Consider the following 22,168-nt stretch of genomic DNA (forward strand, 5'->3'; position numbering starts at 1 on the left):
GTTCAAATCAACCGCAGACTGGCTGCTGCAGGTACTTCATCTTACAACGACCACATCATCTAAGATAAATGCACCGGGAATTGCTATCACTTTGAGGTGAAAAAAAAAAAAAGAAAAAAAAAAGAAAAAAATCAACCCCCTCATGCAGGTAGTGGGTGGAGGGAAAAACAGGCGGGCAAGAAGGCATTCGTGGGGGTGTGCCCAGGGAAGGAGCTGGCGACAGCCGACAGCCTGTGGCACGGGGTGCAAGTATGAAATGGGTTTGGCTGCCTGTGCAGGCACCTGTGTTTCGGCACAGCCTCCCCTCACCTTCGACAGCCAGGCTGCGGGACCAGGCGCAGGGCGGGATGCCTACGCCGCCGCCGCTGCCAGGGAACCGGTAGCATGCCGGCTGCTTGTGAAGGACTGAAAGGAGGTCTTTGACTTGGTCGGAGATGACGAGAAGGACTGCGGCATCAGCTCATGCCATCCCCGTGGTTTCTGAGACAAGCCTGGTTTCCTCATTTTAGGCATACCCATCCTCTCCCTTAGCAAGTGATGGTTAGACACTTTTGTTCAGCCTCTTAAACTCCTCTGGAAGAAAACCCTTGGTAGTAAGGACTTCATTTTATGCTGAACCCGTCTGATGGGAGGCAAAGCCATGGAGCACTGAGATATGTAAAGTGAACGATAGGAGGGAAAGAAGAGAGTGCTCAGGACAGTGTCAGGACATAGAGAAACACAACTAAATATCCCAGAGCTCAGGCTGCTGAAAGTCTAGTATTAGCAGGTGTCACGCTAATGACCAAAGGCTCTGAAGTGATATGGGCAGAAAAGGTCTGTCATAAAGCGAGAATAACACCCAGCAATTTGCAAAGATATTTATTGTCTATATTGTCGTATTGCTCAAAGGCCCAATAAAAGTTGGGGCGTAAGAATGCCATTCGTGGTGCAGAACCAGTTAAGGAGCATTTTCCAGGGTGAAGAATTGCCATGGCATTTGGAATAATGCTGTATTAATTCATGGCACTCAAAAATGTATGTGAGAAGATATTCTGAAATCACACTGATAGAGAAAAGAAGGCAGAAAAATGACAAATACAATATAAAACTTAAAGTCAGAAAAACTTGCCCTTCTCGAGTATTTCTTAATCCCTATCTTTGACCCCAGGACCAGAAAGCAATATGGGATTAACAACAAAACTAAGGATGCTTAAGGGCTGTTCTAGCATCACAGACTGGCCCTGCCATTGAGGAGGACCCATCGGCATGTTCTGGATTTAACCCAATAGAAAGCTCTAGATTTGGTTTTCTGATTCTCCTTTTTCCAGCAGTTCAGAGCCAGGCCTTTACAGGGCTTCTTCCAAAATTTCTGGGCTCACAGGAATGTTTGGGATGTTGAGATCTGGGAAAACGGAGCTGGTTTAATCCATTTCAGTTATAGAGCACTTTCTATATTTAGGCTTTAAAATTATGTTTTATTAAGAATGCAAATTATGAGCATTTCTAGGACTCCAGGTACTTGCATGTCCCAGCTAGCACATAAACCTCATGCCATTACAAATCTGAATAAAGCAGGTTAAGTTCACAGCAGATTTAAAATAGGGCAAAAGGGAGGTGGGGAGAGAGCCTGTACAGCATGTTCAACATCTACCCACTAGGATGGGAGGAAAAACATCTACACTCAAGCTGAGCTGAACTGACACAACTGCCTGTGAAGCTTCAGCATCAATCTCAGCTTGGCCACAGGTATCCTGTTCTATTTTCACGTTTGAAAGATTTACCATTTATACTTTTTTTTTCCTGTGCGGTGTTTTGTTGTTTTTTTTTTTTTCCTTGGGGGATGATGTCTTCTATCTGGTGCCAGTAGAAGGTTCTCAGAGAAATCAGTTTCATCAACCCATGACCAATGTATTGAAAAAAGGAGCATGGCAGCAATCATGGGAATCCGTTGCGGACACTTAGCCTGGAGCCTCCATAATTTCCGACACCAAGCATCTGAGGAAATAGCATTCAGTATTTCATTCTGACATTTCAGCTCTTGACAGTGCGCTATAGAATGCTGCTTGAACCCAAAGTCAAATGCAATAAACGGAGCACAGCTTTACAAAAAAAAGTAGCGTAAGCAAGGCCAGTTCAGCTTGCCCTATCTCACATGGAGCCGCAAGAGAGGGAAACAGAAATATGTGGCTCTAGGCAGTTGCTCCATTGCTGCATGCCTGTTAAAAATAACTCACTTGCAATTTTCAATAAAGTTACAGGCACTATCAGGGCCTCCTGGCCTAATGAGAGCACCAGCAATGAATTAGGCAGCAAATGCCCTGGATTCCCCAGCAATTCCTTCTCCATCCCCCAGAGAGATGCCACCTTTCTCCCCATCCTCCAAAAGTTTGCTATTTTTGTCCCCATTCAGTCTTTTGCCTCATATTTATTTAACTTCTCCCTCAACACACGTGCTTTGTGGTGCCGATGACTCCTTCTCTTTAACTCTGCATGACCCTTTTTGCTGCCTTTCCTCACTCTGCTCCAGCCGGAGCAGCGCATTGGTGGAAGGCAGCCGGTACCCCTTCCCCCTGCCCACACCCCATGTTGTTCCTGCAGCCACTGCTCATGTCCCTGCTGCTCTTCATACACCTGGGAGCCCAAACAGGATTTGAGCATCCTTTCCTCCGACCGTCATGTGCGTTGCAATCCTGATCCTCTCTTCTACCTGCTCCCTTCATGCAGCCATTCTCCGTAGCCGTTCAACTCCCCCATAAACTGAAGGTGGCAAAGACACGCTGGGCACGTGCTGCCTCTGCATCACAATAAACCCACCTGGAGCGAAACCCTGGGCAACTCACCCTCACTTGCTTGGGGCCACCAAGCCACCATTGCCACCAGGGCAACGTGGCATCATGCATCATCAGCCTCTGCCCACGAAGGGGAGAGTAATGTCAAGATTGTCTTGCAAAGTGAAGTGTAACAAGGCAGTCATGTCTATGACTTGTGAGGGCTGTAAGAAGAGCCCCTTCCTGCCTCCGGGTATACCCGCTCCTCTCCAAGAGTTGAGGACAGCCTGCCCGGTCCAGGCAGTCCCCTGGAGTCCCCCAGGCCCTGGTCTGGGCTAGCTCGTAGAAGATGGCTTAGCCTGACTAAATGTGTTGCCCTGTGTAAGTGGCGGAAAAATCACACAGGTAGCTGTAGCAATGTATTCTATAGCAAAACCCTAAAATAGAAAATGATTTATTTCTGTGACTGTTTGCTTGAAGTAAGTAAAGGGTTATAGAAACAACATTTCTGGAAGATACAACTATCAAGTGCACAACAGCAACTCCGGAACTACTTTTTTTTTTTACAGCTTGTCTAAAATGTCACACTGCAGAGACCTGGGGGCATGTTTTAGTGATGTGCTTTAAATGGTGAACAGCAAAAGCTAATTCTTCTCCAAAAAAGGATGCAAGCAGGAAACTTGTTTAAAGCACAAAGCTTTCGATGGATAGCAAGTGCTTGTGTTCATATGTGCGCTCAGGTTGCTTTCAGAGTCGTTTTTTGGCTGTCTTGGCTCTGCCTTCTGAGACATCTCCAAAAACTCATGTACGCACCTAAGTGCCAAATGTGCATACTGCATCTCAACTTCGACAGCAAGTGACAGTTAATTAAAACCATGCATTACAGAGAGCTCGTCCTTTCATGATAAATGATAGTATTGACAGATGAGCTATTTTTATGTTATGCGTATTACGTCAAAGCTCGACCCACCAGTGTGCAACGGAAAGGGTAGCATTTTTGTTTGTTACTAATAAGCTGTGTTTGTTACTTTTCTTCTGCACTATTGACATGTAGTGAAAAGTGACCCAAACTCACATACATTATATGTCAATTAAAACCGTTTCATTTTTGTTGTCATGTCATGACAAATTGGGTATACAAATCTGTTAAAAAAAAGCCGTAAGACCGCCCTGTCTCTTGGCACCTCACAGTGGTGTAAGCTTAAGGCTTTAAGGAAACAATGACTGAGTTTGCCTGTTCGCATGGAGCCAGTTCTGTACATTTTCCTTGCTCAGACTATTACATATATAAAGCTCCTCAGCTGAATCCCTGAGGTCCTTTTTATCTCCCGCGCGTTTATTCTTCTTGTAGGAAGAAGCCAAAGCTGGATACAGAGCTACAAAATGGCTCTCCCTAATTTATGTGCCTAATAAAACAAACTTCTCCAAAAGGGAATAACTTTAGTCTTCAAAACACAAAGACCAGATCGTGCTGCCCCCACTCACAGAGCAGCATCAGCAGCTGAAATCAGCGGCCCTACCAAGAGAAAAGTGTATTAGTGCAGTTAGCAAAGTCTCCTAAATAAAAACCAAATAGTCTGCAATGAAAGTGGTTTTTTGAAGTCTACTTTCAGTGTTCAGAAAATATTATAATTCTTGTAGACCATTTTTACTTCAAAACCAGTCAAAAGCCTGGAAATGAAAACCTAAGACAACCACATTTATACCACCTATTACCCCTTCACTGAAGTTTGCCCCTGCAACATCTTGCTCGTAGATCTCAGCTGTGCTCTCTACTTGCACTCTGAATAGCGGTTCTCGAATAAATTAAAAAGCATTGCTATTCTTCTTAGTAAACACTAAAGGCTTGCATACAGGGTATGGTTAGCACATTTCAGAGGAGTATATGGTTTCCACGGATCAATTTATTAGTGGAGTAGTATGACACACTTTGAGTAAAATGGGACAACATCAAATACACTCTCTGTTTAACTTGGAACAGGGAGCTGAACCTCCAACTCCTGTCTCTCAAGAGAGTGCCAAAACCACGGGGTTATTGGATATTTGCAAGAAGGCTGCCTTTTTTTTTTTTTTCTTCTTTTTAACTGGGTGTATTTACCCCAATTTTAAGTGGATTCCAAAGCAAATGGTGCTTGTGTGGCCATGATGTAATTTCCCACCCACCCTCCCCGGCTTACCTGTGCACCCCTGAGCCCCTCTCCCCAGCAGTCCTGCCCACCTGGACGGCGCAGGGAGGAACGGGGTTCCCAGGGGTTTCATGATGCAGGTGGCCGGGCCAGGGCACCTGGTGTGCTCCACCGCGGGAAGAGACTGGCTTGTGAGCCATCGACAAATGCGCATGGCAACAAGGTCTTTGCAAATGTCCCAGTGGGGAGAGCTTCAGTCGGAGCTGGCAATCAGCCACAAAACACTGATCCATCAGAAATCAACCTTCATCCATGCTGGTGCTCCTGGAGCTACTTGCCTCTTAGTCATCCCTCATTTAAACTATCCTGGACTACCTAGCACATTTTTCCTAAGAAAGCTCCCTGCTTCGGCAGGGATCAGGCCAGATTCACAACAGAGACAGTGCCGTGATGGACTCAGTGCCCTGTGGAAGCCACAAGAGGTGGCAGCATCCTTGCTACAGCCAGGGCCTGGGGAGAGCGAGACACCTCAAAATGAAGACCCTCAAAAGCCAGCAGATGTGCCTCAGCCATGACCCTGGCAAGGCTTAGGAACCTGGCAAGGCTTTGCTGTCCAGTTCTCCAGGCTGTCCCCAAAATCCAGCCTACGAAACCCCTCCTACAGGCCACTTCTCTTTCACAAAACACAGAGCTAGGACTGCTCCATCTCTTTGCCCTTAATAACCCCTTCATCCATGGGGCAATGGATGCAAGGCCAAACACCTCTGCCCGCCTGCAGAAAACATCCTGCTTTGAACATCAGTTTGGAAGTCTTCCTCCCCAGTGGCAGGGGTCAGGCTGGGTGGGCTCCATGGAGAGGAGACAGCCCCAAGCCCCCGGCCGGGCAGCGCGGCTGCAGGGGCTGCCTTGCAGGGCTGTCCGGCTCCCTCCTGTTGATGCTCTTCTGCTTTGCATGAGACAGTTTTTTTCTTTTTTTCACTCAGACACATGACTCCTAAACCTAGCGATTGGGGCACCACCTGGGACAGGGTTTGGAAACTGGGCTCCAGTTCTTACTCTGACAAAAATTTAAATATCTTATATTGACTATTCCCCAGAGCCCACATCTCCATATGCCCTGGCAAGTACCCTAGCCACCAGGCAGCAGCATTATTTTTCTTTTGGTCTCCAAATAGTCACTTACGCCTAGGAAAATGTAACAGTTAAAAAAAAGAGGGATGGACAGACACCTCTTCCAGAACGCACAAGAGCCGGGGCTGGGGGCACTGTTGTGGGAGAAACAGCTAAAGTCTCCCCAGGCTGAGCAGTGCATCGAGTCCATATCTCCCATCTGAGTTCCCTAAGCATGGGCTAAATGTAGCAGTGTGACCATTCTCACTGGCAGGACCCATGCATGGCATGTGGGTCTGTTCATCCAGCGAAGCCCAGGCCAGGTAAAGCATGTCCAGAAGCACACGTTCAGGCATGCAAGGAACTCAGTGGATGCAAATGTGGGTGTTAAGGAATGTAAGTACCTCTGGGGTGAAGGGGCAGGTGAGCAAGGTTTCTTAGCATCCAAATTTTAGACTTCACAGTGACAGGTCCGCTAGGCACCCAAGTTCCTCCGTGGGATTAAGTCCATGAAGATGATCTAACAGCAAGTATCTGCTCCTCACCTCAGAGTGCTCCCAAATCAAAGATTCAGAGAGTGCCTGCTACTCTACGCACTTTTCACACACCCACCTCTAATTACTCTTCTGTGATTGAGGAAAAGTGTTTCACCTGTATATATGCAAAAGGATGAAAACTCCAGATGAAAAATATTGCGAAGTTAAACAGAACTGTTTACGAATTTTCATCTGTTTTGCAAAATCAGTCATGTCTATGCAGCTAAGCAAAGGTCTGTGTGTAACGCTTGTTAAATTAATCCAGCTAGCATCAGTAATGATAGGGAAAATACCAGAGATAGCAGCTTTGCTTCTGTATGTATTTCTGGAGAACTTGAGCTGTTAGCACTGCCTTTGCACTTGAGTTGCAAGGGGAAAAGCAGATACCTTTCTCTTTCGTTCATTTTGATTAAACTAATACAGTTTTGGCAGCTCGTGCAGCAACTATACCTTTTCTTTAAGTTTTTGTCCAGTTCAGTCATAGGCACAGGCAACAGCAAATAAAAGCGCAACAGCAAATAAAAGCACCACATCAGCAGTTTGTTAAAAGAAATGGTGAAAAGACCCATGACATCAGGACTGAGGGAGTATCTCAAGTCTTTCCACTCAAGTCTTTCCACCAGAATTGTTTTAAAAGGGATGAACAGAAAGTCCTGAAGGAACAAAACAAATCCAGACACCACGCTTCCCTCTCATTTTCTTTGCTTCTGTGTTTTAGAATTCCAGAAGAAAAAGCCATGCACACATACAAAAATTACTTACTTTAGGTGGTAAACACACGTATCATTCCACCACTTTTTCCTTATTTTTCTCACATATTTTTTAAGAAATAACTTTACCACTTCTTATGTGCGTTTCTGAAATTCTTCAGGGATGCTTGTATAATTAGGAAGAACTTACTGAATTAATAAACCAGAGTAATTTGGAAAGGCATTAAAATAATGTAAGTGAGAGGCACACCCAAGGCTGTGCTGTGGGTGAGCAACGCATGGAGTTGAGCTCGACTACGTTTTGCTGAAAGCAAGCATGCCCTTCCAAAGCAGACAGTGGCTCTACCAGCTGTTAAGCCCATCACTTCGCAGTTGCAGACTCATACAGTGATGCCATACAAAGCCTTTTGAGCCGCTACAAACCACAACAAGTTCAAAACCTGACTCATGTCTAGAACTTCGCCTTGCTCGCTGTTACTGGCTTAGTCATTGCCAGCAGCCCCACATGCATCTGCTAATCCTGCGGTATCCTCAGCACCATCCCCTCCTGTGGGAAAGCCCTGGTTAGTCAGCCTCGCAAAAAGGTAGGGTATTGTGATATTTCTCTTACCGTTGTGCTGCTTTGTTCTTCTTGCATTCCCATCTTAATGACGGCGCGAGCTGTTGGCCTTCCACGCTTTCTTTGTGCCTATGTAAATTCAGTGTTTGATGCTGAAGAGGCGGAGACGAATTCTAAGTCAAGGGGCAGGTGTGAGTGAAAGGAGCAACCCAACAGCCAAACTATTTGAAAAAGAAACCTTTAATGTCTCATCAGCTCAGCACTTGAAAAAAAGCCTTCATAACTTGCCTTGAAAACTGGAAAAACAGGGTGTCTAGCTATAATTTAAGACATTAATAACAAGAAGATATTGCAGTTCCCTGACATATTTTGACTTTTGCACAGCAAAATGCTACCTTAAAACTAGGTCTGATTATTAATACGTGAAACACTGTCAGTGACAAAGAAATTACAGACGGGTTGATTTGTTTCTCATTCACTAGTCAAAATTTCAGTCTATATTGAGAAAAGAGCCCAGGCTAAATTTTAGAGCACATCTGAAAAAAACTGTTCTTTCCCTTTGTTGAACAGACATACTGAAGAGTATTTTGGCATGACCAGAAATTTGAGCACACTTATAGTACTGTAACAACTTTACAGGACTGACCATGGTCTTCAGAGGTATTCAGTGGCTACCATGAGCACCCCTAAAACTGCAGCCTCGGGATGTGACACCCCGATTAACAAACTAAGTTTCAGCAAAAAGTATTTTTCACCCACAACCGATGAGTATGCACTCTTTCAGCCTGGATGTCTCCTTTTCAGCACATAAAACACAACAAAGCAAGAACAAATACACTTTGCAATAAAGGAACAGAGGGCAATATGAGCCATCTGAATTCCCATAATTTATTTTTATTTCCCTGGTCTAGAAAAGACTTTCAAGCATGGAGTTAAAGCTTAAGAACATGAGTAGCCTACTCACCTTCTGTGGGACAATTTGCCTATTTGAAGTTGTGTGTGTGCCTATAAGCTCTACCATGTAAGTCACGATATACAGGAAAGAGTCCTATACAGCCTCCTCTGCACAAGCATCTTTACATCCATCATGGAAATCTCAACAAGAAACCAAAAGTCACATTTCCTACTGGACTTCTTCCTTCTGCTGAAATAATCAACTTTCTACATGGTTGCCTCATGTAGAAAATTTTTATGATGCTAGTAGATAGATGGGCAAATGCAAACATCCTGCTCCTTGCACCTTCAAAGCTAACACGTAAAGATAACAGTGTTTTCTTTTAATCTTTTTTTCATTACTGAATATTATGCTTACAACAATCCTGCTTTGCTACAGATGGTTTCCTGTTGTTTCTGCCAAATGTGAAATAGCTATAAAACTTGAAAAGGTTTTGATGCTGTCACTGCATGAAAAATTGCATCTACAAGGGAAAATTAAATATGAGCCTTAGCTTTTAATTGCTTTAATCTTACTTAGTAAGTGAACTTTTTTACCCCCACCCCCAACTCAAAGCTTCCGATAACATGACCTAAAGGGAAAAATACAGCTATGTATTTTAGTCAGGTATAAAGCCTTCATTAACAAAAACAAAAAAGAGGAAGGGGAAGTAGATAATTCTCATGTCCAGACCAACCAACCAGCCACCAACTCCAGCTAACAAGAGCAGTGCCTTTGGCTTAGCTTCATAAAATATGTAAAGTCATTTCTGTTAGAATACAGTGAAGTTCCTGTTTTCAGTGCTATAATAAGGAAATCTGTCATCTTAGCAGACAAATTACTAGAAGATGGCTTGCATACTCCCAAGGGGACAGAGCCTTTGCTCCTTGCGTGGGCAAACCTCAGTGAACTCAGTGACAGCTTTACTTGAATGCAAAAGGAGTGTTAAGAAGTACTTCAAAGAAAAATTGAATTTTATACATTTCTCATATGATGAGGGAAACTGTTGATGCTCTGATGCTCTCTATGGGCATAGATTCAGTGTTGTATGGGAGAAGGGCTAGAGAAAACCTATTTTACCCGCAAAGGCATGGGACAGGCACATGACTTACAAGTGGAGCATCAACAAACGAGTGAGCTACACAGGCTCTCTCAAACTTCTGCCAGTATTTGACTGGCACCACATCAACATACTCATTTTCTAGAAAAAACAGTGAGCATTTAACCACATCCTTCTACCAACAAGGTAAGGCTGTGCTCACTGCCATGGATCTGCCTGTACAAGCACTGATGGTAGAGGCAAAGAGAGTAAATATTAGAAATTGCTCTGTCATCTTGAGTGTATTTGTCTGTCTGTTGCCTTACATAGAAGGCCTGATATCTTAAGACTCTGTGGCACAAGAAGCAAGTGCTCTGCATTACACTGGAGATTTGGCAAGCACCCTTTTCTGCAGGAGGAAAGCATGCAATTGTAGTCTCACCCAACCAAGACATCAGACCTCAACTTTCCAGCTACTCAGACCTCTATTGTTCATTTCTGGGGATGGATCCAATATCCATTTGCTATGAGAAGAGATTCACTCTCAGTGGAAAGAGAAGCTGGTGGGATTTTAGTGTCTTTTAACCTGTGCTGTCTTTCCCTACTCTGGAGGCTGGAATTTAAAAGCTGAGGCAGAGGTGACATTGTGGGCAGGAGTGAGTGGAAAATGTGTACACTCATCAAACTGCAACCAGATGTCTCATCTACATGTGGACATGCCTCACCCATGCACTGTACCGCCGAGAGCACCATTCACTACCTCCTCAAAGTGCTCCTGGTGTTTCCCCGTGCAGAGATACTCACACCAGAGATATCTGTTTGTTTGTTTAGTCTGACTTCCACCTCAGCTAAATTAAAAGCAACCTTATACAAGCTCTGGGAGACCTGCACCACACAGCTACAGACAAACCCCTGTAGTTCAGCCCAACTGTGGCTCCTGGTTCATTGTAAAGATCTCTAGGTTGAGCGGAGCATGGGTGCAGGGTCTGCTTGGGACCCATGTGGCTGATGTGCTGGACCCGCTGCCTTCTCTGAGCGACCCTGTGCAGTGCCCGACTTTGATATCTATGAAAACCTCCTTGCTTGGGCCAGGAAAGCATTCATGGACAAGAACCTTTCATTTCTCTTTTGTAGCGTAGCCTGTGTACATCTGGACCTTGGATGAAAATCAGAAATGGGCATGCAGGTCCCATTCAAATAGCTGCTGACGTTACTGGAGAGTCTCCTGTTGACTTCCCTGGGAAGTGGATCAAGCCCCTGTTTGTTTGTTCGCTTATTTATTTATTTGTTAATTCATTCATTTATTACCAATTTTGTCATTTGGTCACCAGCTGAATTATTTGCACCTTTCACATCCAATTAAATACCACAAATTGCTAGTGCAGGATTTTTCTCACAACCGGTTAGAAACCATGATAGAAAACATAACCCTGCCACATCAGAGACATTCTTCATATACCGTACTGTATTTGCAGCTAGGTTTCCTTGTTGCTAGCCAATGCCATCTGTTATCTGTTTTGGTCTGCTTATGAGAACTGGTAATTTTTGAAAATTGAGAGCAAGGAAAGAACAATGGTTTTTTCCTTTGTATTTTACATCCCGAAGAAACCAAATGGATCTACACATGCACACAAAAATACACCCCTCGAATTGGCAATATGTTAGCACATGCTTTTTCTGTATGGAAAATTTAAAGAGACAAGGCTCGTCACGGGGAAGCATTTGAATGTAATGAAATAAATCTGCGCCCCACAATGCTTGGATACTCGGTTCTGCTTTTGTCTCTCTTGGAGGGTGCTGACACTCAGACTTGGTGCTGGATTAAACGGTGACAGCTGAGATAGTTACTGCCCTCAGCTGTGCACTCTGCCCTTCTCTTGGAAATTACTGCCCTCCTGCAGCCGGCATAACTGAACGCTTCGTGAATCCAGTTTCAGACCACCAGACTTCACGCCAGGCGCAGCTCACGCAGATCCGCCAGCCGTAAACTCCCGCGGCTTGGAGGTGAGGCCGCGAGCCACTGAGCCGTGCCTGCCGTGCAGGTGGGAAAGGCTCAGAAAGAAAGGGGGTGGCCAGCTGAAGGTGCTGCTGCTTCGCTCACCCCCCTGTCACGGGCCGCTGGACAGGTGGCAGCCCACGGATCACCCTCTCCTATTTTTGGAAATACAAATGCATCTAACTCAGGGGACACATTGTCACCAGCTACCCACCGAGAAAAGAAATGGCAAAATCTCAAGTGACAAAAAGAGAACACATCCCCAGCCTTTTCTTGGTGGGTTTTTTTTGGTTGGGTTTTTTGTTGTTGTTGATTGGATTTTTTCTTTTGCAACTGCCCTTCAGGGACAGTATTAAACTGTGCTCAGCACTGGCTAAACTCTGTTCCTTTGAGGTCTATCGCAAATTGTTTTGTTGACTCCGATAAGAAGAGAAACTTTACTTTAGGATGGTAATTTCAAACTCCTTTTTGTTATAAGTGGTAAATTTAAGTCCCATGTTTGAGGATGCCGACTGTTTCATAGTTCCTAACTATAGCAGGCTATAAACCAGCCCCAGGTAGTTTAACAGATTCTGCCATTTTTAGCCTTTGATCTCGTCTGTTCCTCATATTTTTGCAGTCCCAGTTTTTCTCTTCCAAGATGTGTGATCTGGATACACAGGCCCTTTTTGTCTCCTTCTTCTCAGTGACAGAAGCCAATTTCTATAAAGGCTCAATTTATCAGCTATTAGTATACAGATCTCTTTCCCTCCCCGGTCCTTCTCCCAAGCAGTGGAGTGTGTACACAGTTGTGAGAGAAAAACGGAGCATGTCACAGGAATGCATCCTTCTAGCCTGGATAATTATAACTATCTAATCCTGAAGTATTAAAATGGTTCTTGCTTAAAGTGAAAAGAAAAATCCTGACACTCAATCTGCAAATAATTGTACGCTGCTTAACTGGCACTTCAGTATTTTTTCTTTGTGATATATCCGAAGGAAGAGATGGATGCACTGTCAGAATTAAAAGCTCTCTCAGTACTTGGCCATATGTTTCTGCTTTGGTCCCCAGCCTGTTACATTGCTGAACAGAGGATAAAGGCTGGTCTAACAGAGCTTCATATACAACGCAACCTCCAGGGGAGGTGGGGAAAAAAGTTAATCTTTCCAGGGTTCCTTCTTACCAAAGAGCTGGCTTGGACTTGCATTCAGCCAAGTTTTGCACCACCATGCCCTGGCCGTAAAGACTAATGATCCAGAGGCTCATTAACACGATCTGCAGGGGATGTACATCCATCAGCATTTGCACAGCGGAGACAAAGACAGTGAGAAAGTGGAGCTCATGTATCTTTCCATGCCAGGCTCCAGTAGGGAAGCAAACATCTCATTGAAGATTGGTTGGGAAGGGTTGGATGCTGGAGGTTTGCAACTAGGTTGATCCTGGCCTTTAAGATCAAAGGGGTCTCAGGTCTATCAATATTTCAGGATGCCACAACCGTAGTCAAGCTAAGCGTTACAGACTCTTTTGATTTTCCTCCCCACCTCCCCATGGCCATTGACTGTACCCAAGTAACACCCGCAAAACACAGTTTACCCCACACGTTTATCATCAGAGCAGGCCCCTGGATAGTTGGTTCACCAAGACCCTCCTAGGCTCGTGTGCACAACAAGTCAGGCAAGGGTCAGCTGAGATATCGCCAACTGCTGGAGAGGTTTCTTGTGGGGCAGGGTATGAGGCAACATCAACCTGTTGAAAAAGCCTTTCCGCTATAAAACTGACACAGCTCTGGCAGTCCCTTCTGCCACATAGAATCTTACCAGCCCTCCCCTCCCAAAAAGGAAACGAGCAGAATTTAAGGCACCGAATCCAAAAAAAGCTCAGCTCTGCAGAACTGAGTCTGAAAAAGAATAAACGCCAGAAACTCCATGAAATCCACCAGGGACTTCGCTATTGATTTTGCACTGCAGATGGTCAGACATTATGGTAACGTGGTAATGTAAAACCTGTTGCTAGATTCACGGCAGGTGATTCAGCTGAAGCATTGCGGATTAACTTCACAGAATGCCACTTCTGACAGTTCAAAACCAGCACTCACTAGTGTCAGGTCAGGAGGATGTGGCCCTGACTCTGTCTCTGCAGAGATTTGAAAATCCACTGGCAAAGCTTGAATTTCTTCAAAAGACAATAGCAGATAATGCTTTAAAATAGTCTTTGTTTATCTTTTGTTTCTAATGGACTCCTTCTGAATTTGAAAATAACTTCCTCTCTACTTTTGTTCTGATTTCCCTGGTGGGAAGAAACTGAAAGATCTGAGCTACGTCAAGTCAGAAGAAATGTGTGCAAAGCTACCGTGGTTCAGGAAGCAGTGTTTGATCACTAAATGTAGCCAGCAAGAGCCAGCAAGAGCTCCTTGTGGGAGCTCTGCCATAGACTGCATGAGCCCGGGATCTGAGTTTGGTTTTTATAGAATTGGATGAGTGATAAATCAAACAAAAGAACAACAAGTTACTTGGCCTCCAAATAATGTTTGGACGTCCTAGTCTTCTGCTGTACGAAGCCAGGTTCTTCGTTTTCTGGGAAAAGTATGGCCAAGCACTTTGTCAACACGGTGACCATTGGCACAGGTCAATAATACTTGCCAGGGTGGACAGTCATACATGTCACAATTCCATCCTTGTTCAGTAATATCTAATCCTTTACAGGGACTTACCTTCTTGCAATATACATGGCAAGACAGTGTCTCTGTTTTTGCAAACGACTCCCTGCCCTAACGACACACTGGCCAGAACATTTCTACATGTTAGGAAGGAACGGTTTTCCCCAACAAGAGCTGCTGCTCCAGGAGCTGTTGCGTAAAAAGGGGCACCTGTTATCTTCTGGATGCATCATAAAAAATATAGCGGGTCTTGAGGGTCAGGAGGGCACCAGAAGGCAGCAAAGGCCTGGTTCGGAGAATAACCGGAGGGAGAAATGGGATACCTTTAACAGGAGTGAATGGAAAGGCTGATCTACCCCCAGCTCCTCACAAATGACTCACGCGGGGTGTGGTCATGCTGGAACCTCTTGGGTTATTCTGCTATAGGCAGTAGCTCACGTTGCAATTTATCTACCCTTTAGCCGAAAAGAGAAGCAGCACAGATACGATCTGAAACCCAGTTCCATCCTAGCATGGTTAAAGGAAACAACTCTGTTGAGGATATTAGAGGGGAATTCCTCCACCAATGACAACATGAGAAAAACATTATCTTAATATTAATCTTGTCTTCAAAAGCTTATGCTGCTGTTTTTTGAAAACTGAGACTTGAACCATTTATCTAGCATGGTTATATGGGTTCAATTAGAAAGTGTAGACTGTCAAAATATTCCAGCCCTCCAAGAAATGTCACCCTTACATGTAAAGTTGAAATGTTTCATGTGAAGCCATTTTCAGAGGAATTCTAAACACTTCTATGGTACAATCGCATTCAGTTCAACATTTTCAGTGAGGTGATTTCCATGGCATACAATTCAGTATGATCCCTTGAAAATGACCATCTCAGGATCTGATGTGAAAAATTAAAACATCACGTGTTTTCCATCTAGCTGCAATAGAGAAAAAAATGCCTATTTATGGCAGCAGTTTTCTGTAAAAGCTATCTATCTACTGAAAAAAAAAGCCTGCTGGCTTTTTCTGGGCACATTCTCATCCGAGCTCTTTGTTGCGGTCAGACTATATTATCGCAAACAACAACACAACAACACAACACAACTGTACCCTACCAACCAAAAGAGCTGGGCGAACCTTTGGTAACAGTTTCACCCTTGTCAGACATCTCCAGTGAAACTGGGCTCACAGGAGCTTACCTGAAAGTGAAATTGTTCCCACTGAGTGGTGTGGAGCCAAACTGGCTGCTCAAGAATATAATATATTTCCTTCATTTAATTGTTCTTATTTCATTTAATTTCAAAATTGATTTCTTATCAGTGTTGCTCTTTGATAGAGGATGCCTAAACTTTCTTTTCTTTTCACTTTCTACATCTTAGACATTTCTGACACAGAAGAACAGAGTAATTCTGATCATAGTCATGAGGTTTGACTCCACTTTGCACAATCACATGAATTTCCTTTTAAAATTTGGGATCTCCCATGATTTTTCTTATAGACCCACCAGAGATTTCCACCATTTGTCCAAAACATTTCAAGACCTATCATTCGAAACTGCAGCGTACAACATCATCTCCCACCTCTGCTGTAGAGGAGTGGCAGCAGTAGCCATAGGCCTTGTCTGTTCCAATGAACAGCAGCCACAGGTGTGAAAGCTTTCCTTGTAGCTTGAGGCGTATAAAGAGGTTTTGGGTGGTACCCCAAGCAGGCATCAATCACTAAGCTCCTTGGCACCATTGTACTAGATGAGGACTGCACCCGTCATCCCATGGGGGACAGATCCGAAGTCCTATCCAGTGCTCCTTCATGTAGTATCTAAAGCGCCACTGGTTGCAAAAATGAAAACACTTTTTCTCTTAGGCATACAAGTGTCTAGCTGTACTTTTTCTAATCCACTGTATCGGTGCTGTAGCCATGGCAGCAGCAGCTAAAAACACCCAGCTCAGTACCAGTGACCATCTCTCGCAGTCTTGCAAGGCTCGCGGAGGCCACTTTACTGTTGGAGTATGTTTTGCAGCCCTGGCTGAGCTCTCTGCTCCCACAGAGGTAGCTGAGCTGGACATTTCAAAGCTACTCCGGTACTACGTATGGCTACAGCGGACCGTGCTTGGAGCGGGCCTCTGATGCCACTGCCACCCAGGCACTCCTTGGTGTGGGTGCAGCCTGCTTTCCTCTCTGGGCCACAGTCGCACAGCACCCTTTTACAGCGAGATTGTGGAAGCAGGGAAAATAAAAACCGGCACGCTACAAACATGTATTCACATGTATACGCAGTCAGCCGCAACACTACCGATGCTGAGGCAACTTACAGCATTGGTGGTAATTTCAGAAGTATAGTAACAGTCTAAAATGTACAGGCAAGTGAGTTTGCAGTGTTAACACAAAACCCGAAAGAGCAGTTCCGCTGTCCTCTGGAGAAATATGGACTTCCACTCAAATAAAAAAACCTCGCTGGATCCTCTAGAGTTTGCGAACTGGTCAGAACATCGGTACTTTTAATAATAAAAAAGTCTAAAACACAGTCGGAAACTTTAGCTTTTACTCCAAGACGCTACCAGGAACTGTAGCTACTTTCTGGCATTCACAGAAAAAAGCAGTTCTTCAGTCCAATGCCAGGAGCAGAGAAACTCACTGAACGGTAGATCTCGTTCAAACGAAACCTAAAAACAACCCGGTTTCCAGCCGCAGCCCTCAGCGACATCCCCACAGCAGAGCGGCTCCTGCACCAGAGCCACGCCGGCTTTGGGGAGAGGCAGCAGATGCGCTCGACGCAAGCCTACCTTGGGCAGATGGGCTCACCACCGCCGAAGCCCGGAGAAGAGGTCCTCCGGCGGGTACGGGGCTCGGGGTGACCACTGGGTCGGGCTCTCACAGGTGCCAGGGCTGGGGCAGAGCCAGCGCGCCTCTGCTCTGCTGGCAGAGCTTGTCATGAATGTCCCCAGCTCGGTCCCGGGGAGCCCAAAGGCAGCGAAGCCCGCGGGTGCCGGCCCCGCGCTGCCTCCGCCGGCGCCTCCTCCCGCCCCGCTCGCTCTCTGCCGGGGAAGCTTCGCAGAGCCGCGGGCTCCGCTCGCTGCGGAAACTCGCCTGCCCCACCTAGAGGTGCTCCGCAGGATGAGGAGGAGCCCCGCACCCCTTTCCCGCTCCTGCCGAGTTCGCATTTTGCCGGGGAACAGGAGGAAAAGACGGTTTTATCAGGTTCGGCACGGAGAAGGGGAGCCGGACCCTGCGGCGCAGAGCGGGGGACCGCTTCTGGGAAGCTCCCGGGAGCAGAAGCGGTGTAGAAGTCTGGTGGCTGAACTGGTTCAACTCAGCCAGTGCTGGTATGTCAAAATCAAACTATTCTGCACAAATAGCTTGATTTTGAGGGAATTTGGGGTGACTCCTCTGAAGCCCACCTCACCTTCCTACCCTTCAGCAGCAGGTGTGGGGACTTCTCGGAGGACTCCATCGGGGCGGGACAGCACGGGAGACCCCAAGAATCACTGCGTCCCTGGGAGCTGTGGGCAGCCCAGGGCACACACAGCTCCCTGTTGCTTTTAGCAAATTCTAAAGGGATAACTTTGATCTTTTTCAAATTGATAATGTCATAGCTACCTTTCTGAACTACTGATTCTTTTCGTCCAAAGCAAAACAGAAATATTCTTACACTGTTGAGCTTTCCAAAGGTTGCAAATTCTGGCTGTCAGCTAGCTCTGCTTGAGGGAATTGCCAGTATTTCTGCAAAGACTGTTCCTTAAAATCAGAAAATGTGAAATAACCTACTCAGATAGCATTATTTAACACCGAATTGAAAATAAATGAAATGTGGAAAAAAACAACACACCTGCAAATGGCTGGAGTGCAACTAGAGCAGTTAACTCAGAGGTCAACATGACAACTATTTTTGTGAGCATCCGACATGTAGTATGAAAAGCGGACAGTGCTTTGTAGATCAGTGGAAAATATTTCTCAAAGGACACCTTTCAGCCTTGTTGGGATACAAGATTCATCAAATCTGTATTCTGGTAGATGCTGTTCTTGTAACTCCACAGCTGACCTGACAGTCACCATACTGTTGGGCAAATGTGTGCATTGAAAACACGGGTGCATTTGTTCTTATCTAATATATACCAAACTCCATGTTATGAATCAACATTAAATTATAATTGGGCATTTTTTCATTTTATTAAGAAGGATATTCAATTCAGTGGTTCCAGTTGCCAAAGACTGACCATGGGCTACAGGGCAAGTTGCTTCCTTCTTACCTGCAGAGAACAAAAGGTTATGGCTGGTATCACCACAACATGGACAAAACATGGCTAAGCCTGGCTGACCTTCCAAAGGCGCTGCTTCTCCTAGCAGCAGGTGAATCGTTCCTGAACTTGGTTCCTTGCTGAGTTGAGGTTATATGAGAGACAAGGATGAAGGTGGCAATAGCTGATCAGGGCATGTTCACTGGAAATGATGGAATAAACTAGGAATGAGGTTGCCTCCCTACAGCCCACAGGGTGCATCTGTTCCTGAGAAGAGACAAAGGCAACAAGACCATGAAAGACAGAAGAAAGTGTGGAGCAGAAGGCAGAAGGAGAACAATAGTTTTTTAGCCCCATTTCCTGTGGAAACAAGGCTCATGCGATGTTTGTGTTCCCTCCTAACAACTTCTGAATCTACAGGCCAACAAAGATACGTCCTCAGAAGTCTCTAACGATAAGCAGCTGGCTAAAGACAGTCATCCCCAATTTGTTGCCCAGATTTGGGGAAAGCACAATGTGAACACACCTTATGAGAGCAACAAATCCACTCAGAGAGAGACCTCACACGTTCTCCAGCCACCCAAAAAGCATAAATCTTCTTAGACCACACAAGTCAGTCAACCCACAGGACACAAATCTGTAGGAAATGAGGATTCATTAGTTCCAGTACTTCTAGAGCAAGACGTTTTTCTGAGGATGGTTTATCATCATGGGTCTGAGACGAGCCAGAGGATTTTATGTTCTGTATCTTTAACCTAAATTAGGTTATTTTTCATTCCTCTGTTTCTCCCAGTCTTCTAAGTAGAAGGCAATCAAAAACCACAACCAGAATGTGCTCTCAGCTGTTTAGCAGCCCTGCTGATCTCAGGGCACCCACGCCATGCCTAGGGTAAAATCGCAATGCCCAAGGCTGCCATACGGGTGCCCAAGGTCTTGCCTCTCAGTGAACTCCTCATAGGTTGGTCTTGAAGTCCACATCCTACCAGGGCTGACAGCTGGCCCAGAGGAGCTGCTCGGCAGGGAAGCTGAGTGTGTGCCCTTTGCAGTGGTGAAGAGCTGTGTGAAAAAATGGAGCTCATCTTTTGCTGACCTTTTGCACCATGGAAAAGTAAGTATGAAAGAAGTAGAAGACCTACCTTTGTCAAAGGGCCTCCAAAATGAGAGCGGTTTTTTTAAGTTGTCACATTGATGCCTGGCATCAAGTATCAGGCTGAAAGGATTGACCCCTCCTTTCAGCCCTTACGACATCCATGTGTGTCCACCTACCCTCTCTGACACATCTGAAATTCCTACTCTGAGCACTGAGCCAGAACGAGGGGACTTGCAAGCATCAGTGCCAAAATAAGCATATGCGGCCACAAGGAAGGAAAGGAGAGTTGGGTTATGATAGCCTATGGACTCAGCCATCTGGACTTGTGAGGCTTCTTACTACTTACCTTTTCTATCAGGATGGAGGGCTCTGTGGCACATGGATATCTGTTGTCACGTAATCATCCTTCCACCCTACCTTCGGTCACGTCAGAGGCAGCACAAGGGCAGAGTATGTCACTGTAATATTCCTTGGGTTTATCCAAAGGGCCTGTGTCTTCCCTCAAGTCATGGGAGAGGTAGGGTGGCATGAAAAGTGCCTGCACTACATGTCTAGAACAGACAGTGGGTTTGCCTTGTGTGCATTCTTGCTGCTGTCATCAACTAAAGCTGATGGGACTCTACTGTTTGTGTTTTGCATCCTCTCCCTTTTCTGCAGGGGCTGGTGTTCCCCTGCCCCACCGTGGTGCAGGACACTTGTGTCCAGAGATCCTGACACAAGGAGGAGGAGAGGATTATGAGACACTTCGGTCCTTGGAGATCCTTTCTCCTTTTCTGGTAGAAAATCATCTGCTTTATATCTAAAGCTGAGCTGTCTAAAGACCTCTTTTGTCTCCCAGAAGTTGTGATGTTCATCTTGATGCAAAACTAAAGGCTAAGAGAGAAAAATACTGTAAGAAGGAAAAGTAAAATAGTTTAACAGAACATCCTAGGAATGAAAAGGCAGCACTTCTGGGGGTGTGCTTGATAAAGGGCCCCTTTCCCAGCGCTTACATTTATTTCCCAAAACACAGAATTGCAAGCACACACCTGCAAAGGGCTTCCATCTTCCATTAGTATCCCACCTGCTTCAAAGGCTGGACTCACTGATGTTAAACTGTTGACTACATGAATGTGCTCATCCAGGGCTTCTAACCCTCTTCCTTTCCTTCATAATCCACCCAGTCCCCTCAGTCAGGTTTGTTGCAACACCTACCACCACCCTCAGCCCTCCTCCACCAACACTTTCTACCATTTGGTTGGCAAATATGTTCTGCCCTTCACTGGTTCTCTTCTGTCCATGAACCACAGCACTCCCTTTCAGCTGCTGCATTTTTTTATTAGGTCTGAGAAAACACACATGGGAGCTGGTTTGTGTAGAGACTAGTCTGAAAAAGGTTTCCTACAGCCAGAAAGGGTTGGTTTATTTCAAAAGGTATTTCTCAGAGATTCTTCAGATTTTCCTGACTCACTTCTCCAGTTGACTCATTACAAGCCCCCAGCCTCACAGATATCTGGGAACTGAAGTTGGTTACCAGTAATCACAAAACCCTATCTAGCATTTGGAGAACATCTTCCAAATCATTAGGCAGACTATTCCAGGCTAGCTTATTTAAATATTTTTCTAATTTTCAGAATTATGCCTTTCTACAAGGAAGGCAGCAAGCATCTGAAAATTACAAAGCAATTAGTTTAGCTCTAACACCAACAGTAACCATGCTCTTGTGTTTGTAATAAATATTTGAAATAATTAACAACATATTTCTGTGCCTTCTAGAATGTCTGTAATTAACAAATGTATTAATCATGACTCCTTTCCTAGAAGGAAGACCTCATGCCAACTACTGTAGAAGTAGTTAAACCAAAACTAAATGAAAGCACCCTTTCCCTTGTTGCTGAGAGAGAACACTTTATATGTTATATGATATTTTCTTCACAGTCTTTCAAAAACTCAGGCAGGCTTTGGAGAACACAGGAGAATGGACCCAAGGACAACCCTTTCTCAAACGTCTGAAAAGCCAAGGGACGAGAGGAAGCTAGGAAAGAGTTACGCTGAAGGGCCAGGAACAAATGGAGTGCAGGACACTTGAGATACACTGTTGTAGGAGTTTGTATTAAAAGTATTCTTAAGAGGCCTCTTCCTGCATTACAAATGTCTATTGGAGTTTTGCTACTGATTTAATAAAAAGATTGGATGCTAGGGCAGTCAGTAGCTCCAGCTCTTTTGAGCTAGACTTTGGATATAAAATTTTAAACCAGGGATCAGTGGATATTTACTGTGTTACACTGTATTTCAATCTGGATTTGTAGCTTCATTCTCCGCAGTGTCTTTGTTCACATGTATTGTTTTGCATTGTAATTTTTCACTTTTGCATATATGTTGTCCTTTTGTATGCATTGACATTTCTGTACTTACTGTTGTAAAATTATTTGCTTTACTGAAGTCTTTCCATATAGTTTCATTTAGTTTTATTCCTTGATGTA

The 22,168-nt window shown here is 44.9% G+C and overlaps 1 protein-coding gene across 3 annotated transcripts in view; it reads right to left on the reverse strand.

The window, feature by feature from the left end:
- EDAR (ectodysplasin A receptor) overlaps positions 1 to 17,357 on the reverse strand; it is a 73,303-nt gene extending 55,946 nt beyond the window's left edge. For 2 of the 3 annotated variants that reach the window (XM_072853422.1, XM_072853412.1), the window contains exon 1: positions 7,843 to 7,940. In XM_072853422.1, the coding sequence (XP_072709523.1) occupies positions 7,843 to 7,875 (33 nt within the window). In that variant the 5' untranslated portion in view covers positions 7,876 to 7,940. Of the gene's footprint in view, positions 1 to 7,842; positions 7,941 to 17,164 lie in introns of those variants that run through there. The other variant, XM_072853432.1, reaches the window with a different exon arrangement.
- Between the last annotated feature and the right edge of the window lie 4,811 nt (positions 17,358 to 22,168).

Source organism: Ciconia boyciana, chromosome 1 (genome assembly GCF_034638445.1).
Source record: "Ciconia boyciana chromosome 1, ASM3463844v1, whole genome shotgun sequence".
In the NCBI taxonomy this organism is placed as follows: domain Eukaryota; kingdom Metazoa; phylum Chordata; class Aves; order Ciconiiformes; family Ciconiidae; genus Ciconia; species Ciconia boyciana.